Source organism: Canis lupus, chromosome 7, assembly GCF_048164855.1.
Source record: "Canis lupus baileyi chromosome 7, mCanLup2.hap1, whole genome shotgun sequence".
Taxonomy (NCBI): Eukaryota; Metazoa; Chordata; class Mammalia; order Carnivora; family Canidae; genus Canis; species Canis lupus.
This window is the reverse complement of record NC_132844.1, coordinates 58113994-58134962: the sequence shown is the minus strand read 5'-3', so window position 1 is coordinate 58134962 and position 20969 is coordinate 58113994. Positions and strand designations below refer to the sequence as shown.

Sequence of the window (20969 nt, the reverse complement as noted above, 5' to 3'; positions counted from 1 at the left end):
GTCATTCACCAGGTATATTTGAAGCCTAAGCTCTTTGAGCTATACACGTGCACAAATGATTCAATTGGTGGAAACCTCCCCTTTCCCCTCCATATTTCAACTTTCAAACTGAAAATCGTGCTAAAGAGGTTTGCATAATGTGCGTCATGGAAATGCTGAGGCAATTCTGACTTCTTTTCGCAGTGCAGGAGGCTCCGCTGACACCCTTCGAGGAGTCTTTCCCATGTCTGTCCGCTCTCCTCGGAAAAGTTCCTCTTTCCCCCCTCCCCAGACCCAACCTAATGAAAGAATTACTTGATCTGAGACAGAGTCACATGGCAATTTCACAATAAATTTCACCAAGACTAACCACTTAGGTCATACACTCCACTGTGGTTTTATTTTGTGATGACAGCATGGTCATTTTAACTTTTGCTTAACTTGGCTGGAAATGACTGATGGTATCTGCTTCAAAACACTTAAAAAATTATTTCCAAATATTTGTTTCTCATCCAGCTGTCTTTAGAATCTGCATTCTGAAAATTCTGAGTAGCTTGAAAAGTCAAATGACCCTCAGAAGGCTGAGAAGAGACTCAGCACAAAATGGCTGATGGCTGCTGTTCTTTCTTAGTCTCAAGAGCCCAGAAAATATTTCTTCCACTAGAGGGAAGCATTTCTCCACTAGACTAGCTTTCATTTGTGACTGAAAAACCAAAAACTTCCACAGCAAAGGAAAGTCAAAGCATTTGCTTATTATACACTCCTCAGATTTTATTTTTAAAAGGAGCCTTCATTTTTCTTATGGAAACTCAGGGTTTTACAAGCAATGCTGTCCTCAGTTTCACCTGTACTGTGTCCAGTACTATATTGCTATATTCACAGTAGAACGGACTTTAATTTCTGAGTGATCAGTCTGTTTTAAGTTTCTCATGAAACTAGCATACACCTTAGTCAAAAACCACAACAATCCTTCCATAAGTTGGCTGTGTTATTGTTCTCGTGTGTTTTTCTGAGGCTTGGGTAATGAAAGTATTTCCCCACTCCCTTGTAACTGGCATTTGCATTTAAAGTAATTCATTAATGTACAGGAGTAGATGAGGCCTTGCACATATAGCAGAAGGTAATGGTCTTATAGGTGTATTTTCTGTAATGCACTTCGGGCTACAGAAATAGAAATATCACATGTGACGAAAACAAATATTTTTGAGCAACATGGCCATTGCATGAGTAGGATTGGTATATGTTTGTTTATCTACCATCCTTTCCTTTTTCAAATCCTCAGTGGCCGCTATGTTCTGGAGATTTAGCTTCATCCAAGTTGTCTATGATGGACATTTGCATCTTCACTTTATTTAAAAACAAGTATTCTTGATAGCAAAGATGTTGGCTAATCATTTATATATTGGCATGAGAAGTTTGTGCCCTTTCAAAATTCAGCATTATCCATAATAGAGTGTAATATTATCAGATTATCTGCATTAGTATATGAATGCATTCATAAGCAATGCACATATTATGTTTTTAAGCAGCTAATGGCTGAACAATCACTAAATAAAAAACATCCAGATTTTAAAAGCACAGCTGAAACATTTGTACAAATATACAAAGAGAAAAAAACAATCATTCAGACACCATGAAACTTTTGTAATAAATAGGTTTGTCTGAAATCGGTCTATATCACCCTGGACAAGCCTCCCCAGTGAGGCTGGGAAAGTACTATACGGAAGTGGTGTTCAAAATCTACTGAGGAATATCTTTGGGGCCAAGCTCAGTGTCACCTCCAGGAATTTTAACAGAGCTATGAAGTACTGACTCAAAATGGTGGATATACCCAGACGTGTTGAGCTGGATGGTGCTGATAATTTTTCTAGTCTAGATAGGACATGGCTGGATGCTGACAATCTGTGAATTATAGTATATCCTCGAATCATGAAAATAAATGCTGGTGATCATGCATGTCCTGGGAATGTCGGGATGCAGAGGACTGAGTGAGACCAGATAGGGATATCTCATGCAGTCAAAGTCAAGTTTACTTATGGTCCTACTTACGTGGCCAGGAAGAAACAACGCACACACGTCAGGACTGGGACTGAAACAGATCACAAACAACACGGGTGCTATTTGTTACTGGTGTCTCTGGCTTGGATCAGCATGAGAGAATAAAGATACAGGCTGTGCTGATTCTTTAATAAGAAAATACTACCTTTTTTTCCTAGAACCTTCTAAATAATGGATTACACTCGATGGGTATGATATGATCAGGAAACATATCACCTTTTCCTAGCCCTTTTGTCCGAGAGGCTTGATTACAAGGAAGGAGTCTCAAACAACCAAACACCCAGGGATTGAAAGGCAATTATTTTTTTTTTCGACAAACAAACAACAGAGGGAAAAAAAGCATGATAAAGAGGAGACAGATATTATTGTTGAGGCGGAGCGGTGAGCTCAGTTGGACACGGAGGGTGGCAGGCCAGGACGCCGGGTTTGGATGATTTTTGGCTTTGGGGAAGTCTTTGGATCCTCCTCTTCCTCTATGTCACTGTCACACACGTGCACGACGACACTTGGGGTGGACTCAGTCCCTGCATGGAGCTCATACTTCTCTCCTGAAAGGCAAGAAAAATGGGGGTGATAAAGGGGAAGGGAGCTCAAAGCAGATTCTTTGGCAATGTTTCTGCTGGAAGTAAGGCCATTTTACAGTGTCTTGGGAAACCTGTATCTTATCCAGGAATGGCATGGGGCATCACAAAATGGAAGGAGATTGCTCTGTTACTGTGTCCCTGCTCTACCACCTATCGATCATACAACCCTGCTCGGGCACTCACCCTCTCATAGCCTCAGCATCCTCAACTGTAAACTTCAGTGTGGTCATAACTACAGCCCACCGAATCGTGGTGATGACCGAGTGGGTCTGGCAGCTAGTTCTCGGTTTCTCTTCTGTTTCCCATCATCGTTGCTAATTGCTGAGTGACCTTGAGCCAATCGCTTTATTTTTTCACCTTCTTGATAGCGCAGTCTCTAAAGCACACTTTTATCGCAAGAGCTGTCACAGGATGGAATAAAGCGAGATCATCACTTGTCTGGGATTTGTGGTGGTTCCTGGGGGGACAGGGTTAGATAGAGGACTGTCAAGGTGCCCTCAAGTTCTAAGAATCTATCCTTGATTGGCTCATCTTACAGCCAAATGGCTGTTAGGCGACTGGCTTCCTGTCTTTGTTTCACTTCAGGAGGTATTACAAGAGCACAGTCCAGTGGCCACGTGCAGAAACAGGAAGTATCGCAACATACCATGGGAAGCACCAGGGTGACAGTGTATGTCAAGGACTATGGTACCAAATTGTAAGGAGAAAGTCATCCTGAAAGGCTTCCCAGGGGAGGTGACAATTGACTTAGGTCTAAAGACAAGTAGAAGACCTCCAGGTGGTCGGGCAGAAGGAGGGGGCATCCTCCATCTGCATGCTTTTATAATTTTATTTTATTTTATTTTATTTTATTTTATTTTATTTTATTTATTTTATTTTTTAAAGATTTTATTTATTCATGAGAGACGCAGAGAGAGGCAGAGACATAGAGGGAGAAGCAGGCTCCTCGAAGGAAGCCTGATGTGAGACTCGATCCTGGAGTATGGGATCACTCCCTGAACCGCTGAGCCACCCAGGCATCCCATCTGCATGCTTTTAACTTCTCAGCTTAACTGTTCACATACTCATCTTAATCTTCTCCTGACATCCCGCCCTTTGCTCTCCATCCTTCATGAATGGGGAAAATCTCAAAGTAATGTCTCCCAGACATCCTCCTGGTCAGCGGCTTTCCAGGTCTCACTAGATCAAGTCCTCTTAGACCAGGACAGAAGACCCAGCACAATCTTTTACCAGTTACAACAGCCACATCCTCATACCTACTGATAAAGGACATTTTCAACTTTAATGTTTGTGGGGAGGCTCTGCTCCTGGCCTCCCAAGGAGGCTATACATGAACATTTACCAAGGTCAAAATGACTAGGCAAAATGTCAAAGTATGGGCTGTATTTCTGCCCCAGCACACATTGTAAGTCGGCTTCATTAAGGAGGGCACACGATGAGATGAGCACTGGGTGTTATATGTTGGGAAACTAAATTTAAATAAAATTTTAAAAAATTAGCATGAAGAGGAAAGAAAACAAACAAAACCAAAAAGAAGCATTCCAAATATAAACATAAGAGAAACAACAGCAAAAAAAAAAACCCCTCCCTGCTTCCCATAAGATTAAAGTCAGACAGCCTTGCACATACTAAAAACATAAGATAAAGTCTGTTGCCCTTTGTTGTGATGATTCGTAACTCTTTATGCAAAAACCACATATAACCCTACTCCAAATGTTCCTTCCCTGGAGCACTCTCTGCTTTGTAAAGATTGTGTATCCTGGGCAGCTGTCCTAACTTGGGCTCAAATAAAACTCTTTTCCTTTCCCTTTAAAATTTTAAAAAGGTTTGTTCAGTTTTGCCTTGACACTACCAACGCAGCAACTTTTACGTGGCATAGGCTCACCTCGTTTGAGAGTTCCACTAAAACCTGCCTGCCTTCCAGAACGAAAGGTGGACAGTACCCAATCCAGTAGGCTTGCCTCTTCTTTCTACTCCCCTTCCCCCAGTCTGTAGTGGAAAGTGCCCCTCCTGGACAGGCAAGGGAGCTGGTACTGTCATTTCTGGTGCTGGGGGGAGCATCCCTGGTGAAAGTAGCAAATGCTTACAAGATATAGGTTTAAATTCTAGGTGCTGATAGTGTGGGGTGAGAGCACTGCTAAAATCATGACAAGCTCTTCTAAGTGATGCTGGGAAGGATGGCTGTGTTCAGAGTCAGCTATTGTTATGGGTTGAATTATGCCCCCTCTTCCAAAGATGTGGAAGTCCTAACCTCCACCACCTGTGAAAGTGATCTTATTTGGAAATAGGGACCCTAATCCAGAATGACTGGTGTCCTTATAAAAAGGGGAATTAGGATGAAGGCACTCATGTGGGGAGAATGCTGTAGTATGAACACTGGCGTTTTGCTGCCACAAGACCAGGAGCTACCAGAAACTGGGAGGGGGGGCCTGGAACAGATCCTTCCCTAGTGCCTTCAGGGGGAGCGAGGCCCTGCTGACACCTTGGTCTTGAACTTGTAACTGCAGAACTTGAGTCAATAAATTTGTTTTTTTAAAAGATTTATTTATTTATTTATTTATTTATTTATTTATTTATTTATATTTATTTATTTATGAGAGAAAGAGAGAGAGAAAGAGGGAGTGTGAGCGCATGGGCTGGGGGGGTAGAGGGAGGGAGAGAAGCAGGCTTCATGCTGAGTGCGGAGCCAGATAGGGGACTTGATCCCAAGACCCTGAGATCAGGACCTGAGCCAAAGTCAGATGCTGAACCAACTGAGCCACCCAGGAGCCCCTACATTTTTTTTTGAAGATATTGTTTTTTAATGCTCTACTTTGTACTTTGCTTTGTGGCAGCCCTACCCAACTAATATAGCAAAGTGCTGCTAAGTGTATTCTCTTTCTGTTAAGAGCCAGAAAGAGAGGTCCAACACAGGTTGGACCGCCTCTGATCCTGGTGTGTAGAACAAAGGCTTTCCTGGGTGAGGGCAAGGGATATTTCATAAAAATGGAGTGTTTCAGCTCCAATATTTCCCTGGATATTGGCAGGATCCAAGAGGGACAGAATTAGCCAGAGAAATATGGCTCATAAAGACTCTGTAATTTGAAGTCTAGATTTGCTGAAACTGTAGGTAGAGAGAATTGTGTCAGCAAGTATGAAATCTTTGGCATAAATGGACCACTTTGGATTCAGGAGAGGACAGTGACAAAGTCAGGGGACATGGAGCAGAACCAGGAAAGAGACACCTGCCTGCGTCATCCATGCTACGCTTTGTTTCCCTGCTGGGGAGCAGGAACTGATAGCAGGAACCTAAGACATGGCAATCCACCCCAAAGTCATTCTAAGGCCAATACTTAGGGCTGTGGTGCACCTATCAATGCTATTTACAGCTTAGCATTATCCTTTAAAGTATTTTGCCATTTTTATCAAAATCTCGAGGTAAAAGGACCACTTCAGATGCTGCTAAGAAAAGGAATCGACATGAAACCAGCTCTTGCATCAAAGGCTGTGCTCTGGGCCACCGATGGGCAGACCTGGTTGGTGGCATCTTTAAGCAGCGCTTCCCAAACCCCTGACACCTTATTGGTAGTGCTTGTTAAGAACAGAATTTACTGGGGGCGCACCTGACAGGCTCACTCAGTTGAATGTCCAATTGTGATTTCAGGTCAGGTCATGATCTCACTCAGGGTGGTGAGATTGAGCCCTGCCTCAGGCTCCATGCTGGGCAGGGAGCCTGCTTGAAATCATCTCTCTCTCTCCCTCTGCCCCACCCCCGATATAAATAAGTAAATAAAAAAAAAAAAGAGTTTATTGGTATGAGGATGCAACCCTGCAAATTCTGACTTAGCGACATCTCCTTTGGTACCCAGCACGCCCTCCCCTTGTTACCTTGTGTTTCTGGGCGGCCAGTATTACGCGGGGTTGTGTGGCAGGCAGGAGGCTGTGATCCTGCTGGGGCGCTGGCATGCACCTAACGCGCCTCCTCCTTCCCACTGTTCTGCATTTCATGGTAAGTGATAAGGGTGCGGGTAGAGGACAGAAGATAGGGATGCTGAGGATGCATAAAGGAAAAGCAGCAAGGACTCCGCATCAGCGCTGCAGCCACCCCCTGCCCCCAGCCAGCAGCACGATTCCTCTGTGGTCTTCTTCTCATCTTTGCTTTTGGGAGAAAAATGAGCCCCTTGAAGTTCCACAGCAAACAGTGACAAATTCCAGGGTTTCCAAAGGAAATTCCTCTTTCCTTTGGGAATGCTTTGCATTGGGGGAGGGGACATTCCTTTGGGAATGCTCTCCAACGGGAGACAGGGAAAGGAAAGAGTACACCTAGGATGAGGTCATTCTTCTTTCTGCGCACAGGATTTCTTCGAAGTTCTCCCAGTTGGGAGAAGAAGCATTTCTTCAAGAAACACTAATGCCTGCCAGAGTCCTGAGCTGTGTCCTGCTAGTTGTGACGCAGGGTGAGGTGGTGGCAGTCTCAGGATGACGGGAGACAACTTGCCATCCATCACCCAGCGAGTGTGGAGACTGTGGGGTCCAGGAGGTGAAGGGGTGGCAGCAGGGACCCCAGCCAGGGGGCTGACCAGACATCCTGCCTCTTTCCTTATTGTTGGCAAGAAGCTAGTTACTAGCTTTATATATGTTTATATAAATATATAAATATTTATTTATGTCTAGGTTTACATAGTGTTAAATATACATAATGAAGCTAGCCCTTTAATTAAGCTATTTGTTTGTCCTGGCTTGGATAAAGAACATTCCCTTAGAGATACCTATAGTTGCATTGTGTTTTCGGATTCAAACCTGAGCGCTTCCCTTTCAGGCCAGGGGTGCTGGGGGTCCACTGAGGACGGGACAGGAAAGCCCAGGGCAATGTTCTGTGTGGGGCAACTTTCACATCACGCACGTTGAGCTAACAGTCAGATGGCTCGGTAGTAGAGATATTTTATTGCTGTGATCCCATTAACTCTGACATTTCACTGTTCTATTTTTGGAAACTTTCTTACTATCAAAATCCAGTGAAGCTTAACAGCTGCTAAGAGCCCACAAAATAAAAAGAAATTGCTTTAGTGTTGCTGGATTGAATTTTTTTTTTTTTCCTCTCTTTCCCTTCCGGCTTCAGCTAATTCCTCTACCACGAGGCCTGACGTCAATGCTGTCACCCTGCATGGTGACCAACTGGGCTTGGCAGGGGACAAGGAGCTCAGGGTGGGCCAGTCCTGCCACACTACACTAGGCATGGCTGGTGTAGCATTTCTTTGAAAGGACTAGTGTTGGGTCACCCGTTCATACTCCCAGTCCTCAAATCTGTATTCAAACTGTCCTTTCACCTGTGAGCAGAAAGGAGGGCCAAAAGCCCCCAGAGAGCATGCTGAGCAGGATTTTCCACCTACCCCTGTGAAATGAATTCCCAGCCAAGCAAATACAAAATCCTCTAGCACATGGCCAGAAGTTAAATTGTCATTCAGGCCTTTGGAAGTGACGCAGGTGTGGCCACTGTTCAAAATGGAATGCCATGTCCTGTAGCCTCTTTTCCCGAATGGATGGAGACAGTTTGGTGACAAGGTCCCGATTCCTGCAAGTCTGGGGGAAGTGGAGGGGTCTACGGGCTGCTTCCTGGTCTCAGGTGGGAGAAGGTCACACCCTTGTTCTGAGCAGGGGCTGGTGGACGAGGTGACGTGGTTCTGGAACATTCAGAGAGACAACCAGGTACCCCTGGCAGTTCTCCACCAAAGGCTGCCACCTTTGGCTATGGGCTAGGAGTTGGCCTCTTCTTGAATTCTCTCTAAAATAATCAGTGTGATTATGCACGGTTTCTAAAAATCAGCATCATGAGATGTGTTAAGGGCGGGAGACGTTCCAAAGCTACATTTGCACATATTACGGCAGAGCTGAGACTGTTCAGATTCTTAATAAGAAAACTCTTGGGAGAGAAGGAAAGGGACACCCTTCTATGACTTGAGTGCTTCCTTGGGTGGTCCTTATGTGAACCCTGACAAGGAGATGGAACCCCCGTCCCAGAGGCCTGCAAGACCACAGAGTTGAGCAGGCACGAGGCTAGGGTTTGCTTTATGCCTGCGTTGCTGCCATTCCTTCCTGAAGATTCTCTCTCTGTAACATCAGGAGCTCTCCATTTCTGTCTGTCTGAGATGCTATGTCCTCAGCCAGCATTCGGCCTTGTATGGCAATCTCTCCGAAGATCTCCTACCCTTCTCCAAACTCGCATATCCAAAGTAGAATTATTTATGTTCCCCATCAATCTATGTTTCCTTTCCAGCTATCACAGTTCTCTGGGAGGTTCCATTTTCTAGGTGCCAATCTGTAGAGCTGGTCATCAGAAGCTTCTCTGCCACTCATCCATAGTAGTTAATCCATTCCTGAGCATTACTCAATACTGCTCTGAACATTTTTCCATTTGCTCCCTCACTAGCCCCTGCTTGTAAGGCTCCCTCTCACAGTTCACCTACTTCCACCCCGAGGACTCTCAGCTCATTTCTCCACCACAGGAACTAATCTTCCTGCCACAATAAGTTTCCTAAAACACCATTTGGGGATGTCACCTCATCCCTCACTCACTCACTTACCTCACTTACTAGCGATGTGACACTGAGGGGGATACATCACATTCTGTGCCTCAGTTTTCCTCATCAGCAAAGTGGGAATATGACAACCACATCACTGGATGCCACAAGATAAAGAAATATTCACCAGGGAGTTCAGAAAGCCCTCCTGAGATGCACAGCATGATTATTTAAGGTGACGTCGTGGTCATTGCTGCTGCCCAAAATAATCTCCTGTTTTCAATATGATGAACCCCTCTAGTCACACCACAAAGCAGTTAAAGAATTAAGCAGGTGAATAATCACCAAAAAGCTTCTACTCAGTGGGGTCACTGCTGTAAACAGCAAAAGGGGTGAATGGTGACTTGCCAAGCCCCCAGTTCCAATGAACAGGGGAGTGTCGTAAATTCTGACCCTCAAGATGGAATGACCCTTACTGTCTTCACCACAGCCGCCCCTTATTGGTAAGTTCATCTCTTTCCTCTCTCCTCACCTGCTCCATACTTGTGTTCCGATGAAAAAGAAAAGCTTAAGCTGGTTTAAATGAGATATATTTCTTTTTTGGAAAAACTTGTTTAGAATGCCTAATTATATCACCTTTCATATTATACCTTAGTTGTTTCATCTGGTGATGTCTTATATCCCACACTGCTGAAATGGTGGTTTTGGTGATGGCTGCAGCTTCAGGTACAGAAAATTGCTTAATAAATATGTTACTGATTTATGAAGGGCACCAGCTTTGGTCGTTTATGACACACTTGTACAACGTCCGGTATGTACTCACACGTGAATTTCTCTTCTCGTGTTTAACTCGTGTAAGTTCTAGCTTTTCAGCTAAGCTGAAAACCAAGTCAAGGCAAGTACTTACTCCATTTTCAGGGTACCGGCAGCGCCAGGACACAGGAGGTGTCGTGGAAACGCTGCCATCTGCTTTACACATGGCATCAAGTGTCTACTGCTGAGCCCTTACTAAATGCCAGACACAGCTCTAAGCACTTCACGTACGTAAATGGGATATTTAATGATGACAACAGCTCTGTACTATGGGTGGCATCCTGTCTACTTTATGCAGGAGGAAATGGAGATCACAGAGGATGTAAATGGCAGAGCCAGGATTCAAACTCAGGCCTGTCTGACCTCAGAGAACATGCTCACGATCACTCTCTGGCACCGCCCGGCTTGACTCCCACGTTTGACAAGAGAGACTGCTGAAAGGGAGTGGAGTTTGATTTTTACTTTTAATACATCCTTAAGGCAACTTATATCTTAGTGAATACTTGTTCTCTTGCTAAAGAGGAACTATTTACTCCTCCTGTATCTTGCCTTTTTTTGTTCTGGCCGATTGGTCGTTATTTTTAGGCATGGTCTCCTTGACAATGAATCGTCTCAACAGATAACACTTATTCAGTTATGACAAGAAAAGGACTGTATCTTATAAATTGATTTGACTTACATCTCTTATGGTGGCTTTGGACTCTGGCAAAAAAGTCTTCTATGTTTCCTTCTGGCTTTAACTTTATCATCTCTCATATTAAAGGTGAATTCTCAGTAAGAAAGTTAGCGTCTCAGCTGATTGGCTGTGTTTCACAATGAAGGTCATACTATTTCTTGCTAAACATTCCTCTTCAATACCTAACCAGTCTCTCATGGGGAACTGTCCCTACCGTGTTCCCTTCCCTCAGATCTGGACAGGCCTTTCTCACTGCCTCGACTAATACACTGGGGCAGAAGTAACCAGTGTGGATTCTGAATTAGGTCAAAAAACACCACACTTCTACCTTGCTCTGGCCGATGCGTGTGTCCAGAACCTTGCCTCCATGTTGTAAGGGAGTCCAGGCAGCCCATGAAGAGGCTCACATGGAGAGGAACCAGGGTCCCTGACCTACCACCTGTCTGAGCTTTCAGCCAACATTCACACCGACGCTCCAGGCATGTGAGTAAGCCACCTCAAAAGTTGACTTGCAGGTCCCTGGCTAAGCTATCCCAGCAATGCACATGGAGCAGAGATGAGCTGTCCCCCTGAGTCCTGCCTAAATAGAAGATGTGTGAGCAAAATAAATGATTGCTGTTGTTCCAAGGCCTTCATTTTGGGACAGTTTGTGGCAACTGATAAGTTATGGGTCATACAAGTTCTTTTTGTTCAGAGTAAGCAGAGCCACTCTGAGTGGAAATTAATTGCTTGTGCCCTATCCTCTTTTCTCTGCTCAAGTGCTACATTGGACTAGATACCACACCTTCTGTCCTTCCTTCCTTGTGGATGAAGCTCCCTCTACTAACATGCCACTTGGGACCTCTCTCTCTTTTGGGCTGCTTTCTCCTATGGAAGCAGAGTGACAGCACTGGGGAAAAGAACTGAAACTGCTCAGCTCTCCTTCTCCACTTTGATCTTTGGGCATCCCTGCCTGCAAAGGGCCAGTGCCCTGCTCCACTCTTGTCCATGTACTAAGGCCAGCAGCGCAGGAGAGCCCACCCCATATGGGGCCGTTTGCAGCAGGCATGGGGAGTTGAACTGCTCTGTCTGGCTCCAGATTTCAGCATTGGGAAGCCCTGGATAGAGCTCAACTCAGCTACACCCTCGGCTTCAGCACTGCTTGGCATTATTCATTTCCTACCCTATTCCTATCTAACCCTCAATGAGGTCTAAACCGAATAGGGAAAAAGGCATCCGTTATTAATCTGCACTGAATTTTAAGAGTGGATGATGGCTTATGAAGGCAAGTGCTAAGAACATTTCCAACAGGACCCTTGACCACAGAACCATGCTGGATTGCGTGCCACACACTAAACTTTGATTTAAATTAAGAGCCCTCTATATTTGAGTAAGATGAAGAAGGGAGAGTACAGTATTAAAACAGTTTAAAAAAATAGAACAGGGATCCCTGGGTGGTGCAGCGGTTTGGCGCCTGCCTTTGGCCCAGGGCGCAATCCTGGAGACCCGGGATCGAATCCCACATCGGGCTCCCGGTGCATGGAGCCTGCTTCTCCCTCTGCCTGAGTCTCTGCCTCTCTCTCTCTCTCTCTCTCTGTGACTATCATAAATAAATAAAAATTAAAAAAAAATAAAAATAAAAAAATAAAAAAATAGAACAGTTTCAGGCTTCTCATAGTTAGAAGGCATTGCAGACCCCTTTTTTCTTGTGAATGTGCTACTTTCAAGAGGAATTAGGGAGCATCCATCTGATCTATGGAACAAGTAATATGGAACTTCAATGTGTTCGTTTTACTGAGCATGTTGCCTATTGGTGGGATTGAAAATAGGGTCTGAGGGGAGAGTTCAACAGAATTGGAAATGTGCTTGAAAGGTGCTCACACTTAGATTTCCTTTCCTTTCATGTACTAGGTTTAGGACTTAAACGTGGCAGGGTAGGGAAGGCAAACAAGGCTGCCAAGCCCCACTCTATCACGTCATTGTCAACCACAGAGACCGAGGGGCCTGGCACCGATGTAGCTCTCAGAGGACAGAGATGGGGGCCACCTGCAGGAAGCAGGGGTGCAGTGATCTGCACTTCCTTTCTTCCTCCCAGATACTGGCTCGTGTCTGAAGTCACCATGTCTTTTAACCCTCTCTCAATCCTGGCAGAGCTAATGCTGGTTTGCTTTCAGGCCAAAAGTATTCCCCAAGAGGAGGAGGAGTTCTAGTGGAAAACATCAGGAAGTTTCCAAAAGCTGTACCACTCCCCCCCAATGCATGATTTAACAGTATTTTTAGGTTTCTACCAGCAATCTCGTCTTCCACTATGGTTTCAAAGGTAAGGAAAGAGTGTGCGTGTGTGTGCATCTGTAAGGGGGAGGGGAGCTGGTGACAATTCAGTGGACTGCTCCCCCCTCTAACCCTCTTCTGTCTACTTCACGCTGGTACCTCTGACCTCTTCTAGGAACTCCTTGCCTCTGTGTTTTTCCTGCATTTGAGAACCACCTGATAAACAGTGCAAAAGTGTAATTAGTATGTTCTCAAACAAGGGTGCTGAGTTCCCAGTGGTGTCTGGGAATGCAATAGGGACTTCTTTTTTAATTTTAATTTTTTGATTTTCACAGGGACTGCATTGCGTGTGGATACTGGCATTTAGTAGGTGATGCTCAAAGATGCTAAATGGACTGCAATGTGTAGGACTGTCAGTTCCAAAATATCACAGCTTTCACACTGAGAAACATTGAGCTAAGAGCTTAATGTAGACACACTTACATTTTAATAAAAGACTAAGATGTGGTTTAAAAATCAAGTGACAAAAAATAGGTAACACAAACTGAGCATTCACTGAGTCCTGCGTTGGACATATAGATTCATATGGGTTAGCTCATGTGAATCCCGCAACAATATGATTTTACTGTTGAGGAGGCACAGAGGGATTAAGAAAGTTTATCCAGGTCACACTGCCAAAAAAAGATGGTTCTGGATTCAAACTCACATCCCGAGTTTTAGTAATCATCGTACAGTAAGAGAAATATCTTTCTTCATTTTAGAGCCTCACCAACAGCTACAAAATAAAAGAGGAGGTAACCCAGGGCAGAAGGGCTTACTGGAGACTTGTAAAATCACAACTGTCTATTCACAAGGTCAATCTGGGAGTGGAGAAAGAACTGATTTCCTAAGTAGAAGTGGAAAGAGGATTCTCAATTAAAACCAATATTCTAGGGAGGAAGAAACATTCCAGAGAGAGAGATGTCCTTTGCAAATTGTTTCTCTCCAATGCCTTTGTGTTTCCAGGAGCTCATCATATTTCATTTTGAACAGTGCTGTGGGTGGTCTTGAGGATGGGGTCAAATCACTGAATGGCAACTCTGTCCCTTGTCCATCTTGGAACAGCTGCTCCTGTGAAAGAATGCTGTCTAAGCTTGGGGGGTAAAGCATATGAGGCAAGGCAGAGACCACCCCAAGCCCATGTAAAGTTCAGAGAATGAGCTCACGTAAATAGCGACCAGCAGTGCCACAAAGGACAGACATATTGTTCTTGCTGGCTGGTAGACACTATTCCAAGTGCTTTCCATACCTTAATGCATATACTGGCTCAGGAAACATCTCTTAGAGGATGTCCTGCTAAACAATACTGCTCAGAGCAGAATGAGCATAGCACCCACCATGGATTTGGTAGTTCCTATGTGCCAGGCACTGGGCTGGGTACCTCAAGTATATTAACCATGACATTGCAAAATGTTAGAAATCATCCTTTCAAAAAAAAGAGGTGCAGAGAAGTGAAGTAAATTGCTGAAGGTCACCTCCAACAAGTGGAGCTAGGACTCCAACTGAGGTATGCTGAGGCCAAAGCATGACCACCATATTGCCTCTGCCGTTGACAATTATGGTTGGTGTGGTGCAGGAAAAACATGAAGGTGGCGGCACACAGGCTTCTCTGCCTCAGCAGGTCTAATATGAGCTCATGTCAGGAAACTATTAGCCATATAAATGATGAGGGTTCTTCCTCCTTACCTCCCATCCTCAGTCCCGACCCACATCAAAAGAGGAAAACAGAAGAGCCCTTGGTAGAATGGAGGGGAGGGAGAGATGGGGGCATGGAAGAGAGGGAGAAGGAAACAGAATGCTTCTATGGTTTTGTTATAAGAGGTGTTCTATTTCAGTAAAAGAAAGTTTGTTTGCCTTTTGGGGGTATCCCTCTAAGACTGGATGAGGGGGGCCATGGATCTTTATTTCTTCCGCAGTCACTTAAGACCTAAAGTTCTTCACGGGGACAACCGATTGCCTGGAAACCTGAATTCATGTCTGAGACAAAGAAGTGGAACCCTACAGGGAACGTGTGGACAAGGGAGACTAGAGAAACCCTGGAGGGAGATGGAAAAAAGGAGCTCTCTGAAGCCTGTGAGGTGGTGCTCATCCAGAAGGGGCCAGAAAAGTAGCAACATAAGGACAGAGAGAGAGACCTGCTTGGTCAGAGAGGCGTGAGGTTTTCCTCTCTGGAAATGACCATCCTATTTGACCTCTCCCGATAGTAGGGGCCTGGCTAAGGGCATAGCGCTGAGCATGGTCATGTGTCATTTCTATTATTCTATCACGTGCATATTTTACCTATGAGAGAAGAAAGAAGTATTTTATATCGCTACTCAACAGTGATTAAAAATAATTGTGGCGTATATGCTGAGAAAAAACGCTTATTAAACATTTATTTTTCCCTAGGAAAATTCTTAAATCATCAGTTTTTGTTTGTTTTTAAGTAGGCTCCCCAACCAGGGTGGAGCCCCACTTGGGGCTTGAACTCACAACCCTGAGATCAAAGAGTTGAGCTGAGATCAAGAGTCAGACTCTTAACCAGCCAACCAAACAGCCAACCCAGGTACCCCTCCACAGAAAATTCTTCAAAAGGAGATGGAAAATTCTGAGCATGTGGTCTGGGATCACAAATCTACATGCTTCGGATGGGGAATGATGGAAGAGATCACGCAAACGGGAACACTGGAGCCTGACTGTTTTATTTGCTTTTTATATTTGCGATCAGAAAACATCAGTTGTTGAACAAGAACTGAAGCTTATATAATAGTCATACCACACGCACCCAAAATATAGGTGTTCGTCTATATTTAAAAAATGGAATTTTCTCTACCTTTGAATCAATGAGCCTGGAATAGAAACTGTTTCTTCCTTGTAAGTTACATGAATTAATGAAATATATTTTCCATGAGGAGGAACTGCTGTACGCTAGGCAGCAAACCAGCAAAACTGCTCTACTATGGCATGTTTTGATGGAGAAGAATTTGGGGAAAAAAAAAGGCTAAATATAGCAGATGTTCCCAACTTGAAACTTGGGCACCATTTTAAGCCCTCCTCTGCAGTTAACTAAAATTAAAATTGATCTCCCTAACAAGAGCTAAAAATAGCAGGAGGGAAAAAAAAGGGATCGACAATGACTTTTCATATCATTCCCTGCAGGCATTTTCAGTGACAATGAACATGACCTTCCAGAGCCATCCTAGAGAGCAGAATAAAGGCTGGCATTTCACACCCCACCTCTGATTTACCACCCATTTAGTACATCGTAACATCTTTGTGTTTCCATTTTTGCTGATTGGTATAGGTAAGCTGTCTTGCTGGGCTGGGTTTTTGTTCTTCCTATTTTGCTTTATATCTGAAAAGAACAGCACCATCCTCTTTTGGGAGTCAGGGATAATAGCTATAAAATAAACCAAAATAAATATTTGATTCATCCTCCACTTGGTCAAAGCCCATCTTGTTTTGTCTAGATGATGGGGAGATGACTGGCTTCCTTAAATTCGCCAGGAGAAGAATGTCAATGTGGAAGGCCTCTGTTTTATAGAGCTGGTAACTGTCCTTTAAAGAGCAGAAGGCAGACTCTGATCCCGGCGGTCCCACAAGGCGGTTGAGAGAAGCACCGAATGGGTCGTAAAACCTGACGCGGTGCCTGTGTTTTAGGGCAGTGCCAGTAAGCACAGGAATAAAAGGTGGAGGAACACAGTGTGTAGGTTGCTTTGCATTTTAACATTTTAAAAATTTCCTTTCACATCAATCTTGAATTTCTTCTACAGAAATTAATTTTGCGATTCCAGAGATCTCTCTGGCTGCCCAAACTCTCCACTCTCCGGGTGCCGGCTCCATCAGTTCTTTCTGCTTCTTGCCAGTGGTAGAGGAGCCTATTTTAACTTAGCAGCTGTGCATCCTTGGGCAAGTTACTTAACCACTCTGTGCCTCACAGGCCTCAGCTGCATATATGAGGAGAATAGTAATTCTTGTCTCAAAGATGCACTGTGAGCACTCGAGAAGGTAATATAGTAAGGTATCTAGAACACTGCCTGGCACACTGTAAGCCCTATATATGTTTTAACCGTTGTTCCTATTTAGAAATTTTCCCCCTGGGGATCCCTGGGTGGCTCAGTGGTTTAGCGCCTGCCTTTGGCCCGGCGTGTAATCCTGGAGTCCCGGGATCGGGTCCCGCGTCGGGCTCCCAGCATGGAGCCTGCTTCTCGCTCCTCCTGTCTCTCTCTCTCTCTCTCTCTCTCTCTGTATCTATCGTGAATAAATAAATAAATAAATCTTTAAAAAAAATTTCCCCCTAATTTTATCTATTTGACTTACTTTGGATCAAGAACAGAGCATACAGTCATGGGGACATAGTGAAGAATGTTTGAAATTGTACCTCTCCCATTTTCCTGGGTATAAACTTGTTCTCACTGCAATCAGTAGAAGCAGACTTGCTCCTGCAGGGTTAGGGGGGTGGTCCCTGTGTCCTCAGAGGTGTTACAACAACCTGTTAAGGATTTGCAAGGAATTCTACAGGCTTGGGTTTGATCATGGCTCCACTGTAACTGTGCTCTCTGTGCTTATTTCAGAGCCTCTCCAGAAGTTCCAGGGAGCACCAGCTGCTCCTGTCTGGAAGAGGGTCATCAGTGCTCCTTTCCTAAAGAAAGGGAGCCCTGTTTTGCTCCTGCTTGTTGGAGCCTCCATGAAAGTGTCTTAGTAATGCACATCCTTGCCCTTTAGGGCTGGACACGTTAGCGTAGCCGTGAGCCAACTGCTTTGCAGAGGTGATCCTCACTCAGCCTGAGCCCTGTCTTGCTCTGGATCCCTGCCCCATGATGCTCTTTCTTCGGACTAACTTTGCTCATTACTTTTCCATTCCCACATATCTTCTCAGTCACTCAGCAATCCCGATTTAGCGGCATTAGTCACTCCTGCGAAGCAAACCCCCTTCCTTTGAGTTGCTTTCTCTGCTCTTATTTTACTGGGTTTCTGCACTCCCGGAACTGAGGCAGCCACCCCTTAACATGGAATGAGTTATAATTCCTTACTGAAATGATTCTGCCAAAGGATTAAAAATGAATTTCACGTAATCTTTTTTTTTCCTCCCAAACGGAAATGCTCAAAGTCCTCTACTTGGAGAAAACATTAATTTAGTGTTGCCTGACTCAGTCTGGCTAAAGCCATAAGCAAGCAATAATTTTCCCAGTGAAGAAATTATCTCTAGGCAGGCTCAAGACTCTTATATTCATTCATTCATGCATGCATGCATTCATTCATTCAATATTTATTGAGCATCTACTACCCGCAAGGTGCTACCAGGTGCTGGGAGTACCAAAGGTCGAGAAGACAGTGAGTTGAACAATAGAGAATTACCACGAGAGGAGTGCATGGGCATTTGTGCAAAGTGCCATGAGAGGAGACTGAAGAAGCAAGTCTCTGCCTTGGCACCGTGTGGGGAGGGGAGCGAGATGGGCATGGGAAGGACACGGGTGTGGCTGTGCTTCTTCACTGTTGCGGCTGGAACAGCCACAGAGACCCAGGCTTTTAATATAGCCTCTGTGATATTTTCAACTCAATTGTTGGCTACAAATCATCCATCTGTGTGGGTAAGGAAGCTTCAAGGACACAGGAAAAGGACAAATGGATAACTAAATAAAGAGAAGCAGGCTTGAATTGCTGGCAAAGAATGGAGGGAAAGCTATCCCAGAGAATACACGCGAATTGCAGGTGTTCTACGGGACACAGTAGCAGAAGACCTTCACCCTTAAAAAGCAGAAGACCCTCAGCATTCGTTCCTACACACATGGCGCACAGACCTTCATTTGCACGCCTGCCAGACCTGGGTTTGGCTTTCTGAGAGTCAGAGTGGTGTGAGAGGTAACTGTCCAATCAGGGTTAGGATAAATGTTTGGCCAGCGTCATAGCAGACTAGGTCTCACGTCCACTGAAGCCACCAGTATCCTAAGTCAAAGGCCATGGGATCTTGCCATGTGGCGGAGTCTGAAGAGCCAGGTTTGACACTTGAATCTCTGCCACCTGCCAGCTGTGTCACCTGGGGCAAATTTGTTCATCTCTCTACAGCTTAGCATTCTGATCTGTAAAATGGGGATATTAATAATTGCTCTCTCTGTGTTTAGTGCAGAGCACTTCAGAGCACGTTTACTGGGTAAGGGGAAGCCAGGCTCATAGGTTAGCAGCACAACTAAAAGGCCTGCATTTTTAACATTGCTGATAGGTTATTCACGGCTCTCAAAAGAACTCCCTTTGTTCCTCGGCCTCTTTAAGACCATTTCACCCTCCTTCCTCCCTCCTCTGTGCAACGCTCTGTAAGCATCCCTTCTGAGGCCTACCTCACTGCTACTCCATCCATTCCTTCTGCCTGCCTCGGCCCTGGGTCCCACGTGACCGTGGCAATGTCTACCAGACCTGGGACTCAGCTCCATTAGCCAGTGAGGGTATCTGAGACCCACCCTTATCTCGTCTTTGCATCAAGCTTTGTGAACATTAACTACAAATGCATTTTCTTTCCCATTTTGGATAAAAGGATTTGAATTTACTGGATTACCAGCTCCAGGTGAGTGGACCTGAAGCCAGCTGGGATCTGATGGTCAGGAAGTCTGACTTGGTCTGGGGGTCCCTTATACACAATGAGGTAGGAAGAGCACTGCCTTTAGAAGCCCCGGCTCTATCACTGGCAAGTGATTTTTCCCCTGTCTGGGTCTTTTGGTTTCTCCTCCTGTAAAATGTATATTGGCCAGTGACTCCTACACATCCTCCAACCAAGACCTTAGTGATTCTCTGTAGCTCCACTTCCTGACATTCACACAACTGTACAAAGTGTTCAAATGTGTCCTTGTCAGTATCCGTGCAGGAGAGTCAAGCTGGCAGCTTTGAGTACTTTGGCTCCCGTCACTCCATCTGGGGCTGTGCTGGCCTGCTTCTGGAGTGTCCTGAATTACTGTGGGAAATGATTTCACAAGGCTTGACTTGGGCAGACCAACTTATTTTATGCACTCTACATTTAGTCATATCACAGACGTAGCTCTTTGTACAAGAAGTACACATTGGCTCAGGATTCCTGTATGTGGACTAGGCTTTCAAAGAAATAACATTTCACAAATACCTCTTTACTCTTATATTGCTTCTTTCCTCATCTCCTCTTACTCAGGCACCTACTACTTCTCACAATGGCTGAGGGTGGAACCCACGGCCACTGCCTCGATGGCAATTAGGAAGGAACCCCAGGGAGCTTGCTCTTGGGAGTGCTATCATTTAACTTTCAGGTCACACATGGGACAGCCATTTATTCTCTGCAGGGAGAGCTTTTTACTCAAGTCAGCCTCATCCTAATCGGAGAACCCACTAGGGTGATCTTCATTGTTTATTTGTCTCCTGTGTTTAGCACTAAAAGTTCTCAGGAAGCCCTCAGTCCTGGGTGAACCAGAACAGTGGAAAACAGTGGTTCACTCAAGACTGGTTGCCATGGGTGGTCACCCTAATAACCAGGGTCCTCAAATTTCTGTGTATGTAAGAATCATCATGTGTGGTGATTGAAACTGCAGACTCCGGGGTGGGTGATTCTGGTCCAAGTGTCTTCCTGAGCACACTAAGAAATACTGGTAAGAACTCATTATAAGTTAATCATTGCTGCTCTTTGTCACTTTGCTACCAATGGTTCTTGAGAGTTCTGGGGAGCTTTTAAAAAATACTAATGCCTGAACTTGACCTGAATCAATTAAATCAGAATCTCTTAGGGTTAGGGTATAGTCAGGGCACTGGGATTATATTTTAAAAACCTCTTCTCACACCAGGAGAACAATTAGTAGAGAGCAGACACAAAGGGCATTATTTACCCCTGGATCCACAGTGCTTAAAACCTCAGCTGCATCTAGCTTCAGCCCCTGCACTTCCCACCATTTCCCCTCCTGCTATAATATAGGAAAAATACTGTCAACTGAAAAAGGAGGCTGAGCCAATAAAAAACAAAAGGATTTCTTTGGGGTCTCAGGATTGCAGCTTGGGGAACCCAGATGTGGGCAGCAAATCAAATAGTGCCCCTCACCCCAGGGAATAAAAATCAAACATTTTTAAAGACAAAAGGGAATGCTT

The 20969-nt window shown here is 44.7% G+C and overlaps 1 protein-coding gene across 3 annotated transcripts in view; it reads right to left on the bottom strand.

Annotated features, from left to right (window-relative positions):
* The window catches only part of RCAN2 (regulator of calcineurin 2), a 260146-nt gene continuing 239177 nt past the window's right edge, over positions 1-20969 (bottom strand). For all 3 annotated transcript variants that reach the window (XM_072832788.1, XM_072832789.1, XM_072832790.1), the window contains one exon: positions 1-2585. In XM_072832788.1, the coding sequence (XP_072688889.1) occupies positions 2425-2585 (161 nt within the window). In that variant the 3' untranslated portion in view covers positions 1-2424. The remainder of the gene's footprint in view (positions 2586-20969) is intronic.